Source organism: Fusarium odoratissimum (assembly GCF_000260195.1).
Source record: "Fusarium odoratissimum NRRL 54006 unplaced genomic scaffold supercont1.289, whole genome shotgun sequence".
Taxonomy (NCBI): domain Eukaryota; kingdom Fungi; phylum Ascomycota; class Sordariomycetes; order Hypocreales; family Nectriaceae; genus Fusarium; species Fusarium odoratissimum.
Genome location: NW_022158975.1, coordinates 1 through 1,837, shown reverse-complemented (window position 1 = coordinate 1,837; position 1,837 = coordinate 1). Strand labels below are relative to the sequence as shown.

The 1,837-nt window shown below is 48.1% G+C and overlaps 1 protein-coding gene across 1 annotated transcript; it reads right to left on the bottom strand.

Moving 5' to 3' along the window:
* Positions 1 to 15: 15 nt before the first annotated feature.
* FOIG_16890 (uncharacterized protein) lies at positions 16 to 1,655 on the bottom strand (the record flags this gene model as incomplete). The annotated part of the gene is made up of 6 exons (XM_031218370.1): positions 16 to 258; positions 306 to 411; positions 464 to 743; positions 811 to 1,120; positions 1,217 to 1,510; positions 1,554 to 1,655. The coding sequence occupies 6 exons, from the start codon at positions 1,653 to 1,655 to the stop codon at positions 16 to 18; spliced, it is 1,335 nt and encodes a 444-aa protein (XP_031051916.1).
* Between the last annotated feature and the right edge of the window lie 182 nt (positions 1,656 to 1,837).

Here is a 1,837-nt window from a genome sequence, read left to right as displayed (position 1 = left end):
TGTTAAGAATACTGCCTAGAACTGATCTCTATGTGTAGGGAGAGTCTCAATGTCAGGATGCACACCCACTTCGTCCTCCCGTTTCTCAACCCAGACAGGCCACGAGTAAGTCAGAGCCGTGAAATTGGCTTGGTATCGCCACTGGTTCTTGGGGTCGACTTGGCTAATATTATAGTTACGCAACAGCGTAGCCGCCATTTTGCAGATTTGCATCCAGGCAAAATGACGGCCAGGGCATGTCATATATCCAGCGGAAAACTGTCTCATTTAGCCATTTCTCAAAACCAGACATTTCAAGGGCTTACCACTATCCAGTTCCTGTCCAGCTTCTTCGTGTCTCCCGACAGCCAACGTTCTGGATTCCATTGATCGGCATCATCTCCCCAAATATCTTTTGATGAGTGCACCACACTTGGAGTAGTCAGCATATGCAGAGGAGGAACGCATTATTCCATGCACTCACTTTGAAGATACGCTTAGGATTGTGCCTTGCTGAAAATGTCGACCTGCGATGTTGATTCCTCCTTTTGCTACTACGCGAGGTAGTCCCATGGTCGTGGGGCTGAACACACGCAATGCCTCCTTGATGCAGGCCCGTAAGTATGTTAAATTGTCGGCATCATGAAACGAAACAACGCGACCATGGCACGAGCCTTCAGCTTTCGCGGCGTGAATCTCGTTACGAACCCTAAGCCAGTCTTCGGGATGCTGAATTAGGTGATACAAAAGACTCTGTATTGCGGCTGTTGGCTTGAATCAGTAAATGGCAAGGGTGAAAAACGGGCCTGTTTGACTAAGGGCGATACACACATGAAACAGGTTCTGCCCCTGCTCCCACGTTGACGTTGGCCTGTGCTTCGATTTTCCGAAGGCTGAGCTCGCCAGACTTCTGTTGAGCGCCCAACCAATGTGCGACCATGTCATTATGTGCTTCATGGTTGTGCAGACGCTTCTTGATGGCGACTGACGTTGTTCTGTAGAGGCGCCCCATAGGTAGAAGCAGCAACCAACTGTTAAGAGGATTGATAAGGATACGCAAAGGGCCTATAAAAAAGCCCGCTACCGCTGCAAATCTACTCAATGCCACGTTGTTCCTTAATGTGCCGTCGATGTCGCGACCCTGTAGAAGTTAGCATCACTATGGGCATGTGAACAATGTTTCGAACTTCTTAAGACAAGGTGAAAGAGAATAAGCAAGCAAAGGAACGTGACATACAGCCCTAATAAATCCAAACGGCTCAGAGAACAAGGCGGAGCCTATGTTATCAAACGTCGTATATGTTATAAATCTGTCCAGATCCATCGGCATCCGGTCTTCGGCGTACTTTTCTACCCAGCGAAGTAGATGCTCAATATTCTCATCGACCTCTGGTTCTCGTTTGAGGACTTGGGACAAAGCATAGCCTGGTGCGAAGTGCTTCGAAAGAGCTTTCTTCTTCTTGGGACTTGTAGTTGACATGGGGTTTTGAAATCGATAATCGGGTACTGCCGTGACGCTATACCAGTCACCCTATGTAGATTGTTAGGGATTTTGCACCAAGACTATATCGCACGATCAGAACTGACCTTATGTAAATTGGCGCGAAGCAGTAGTGTGGATCCATCTGGGTGACAAACGCTGACCTCGTTAGGGGCAATGCGAACGAATTGCCCATGTTTTCTGTGAAGGGCCTTGAGCCTCACATTTTGTTTACCTTCAAGGATAATCCATACGTGCCAGAGCCGAGTGACAGATGCCCAGAAAGGCCCTGGAATGTCTGACAAGTTGGAGAAATAACGGCGATGCACAGCGATGGCAAAAACCAACAGTGCAAGCTCTATTATAAAACCAGGCCAA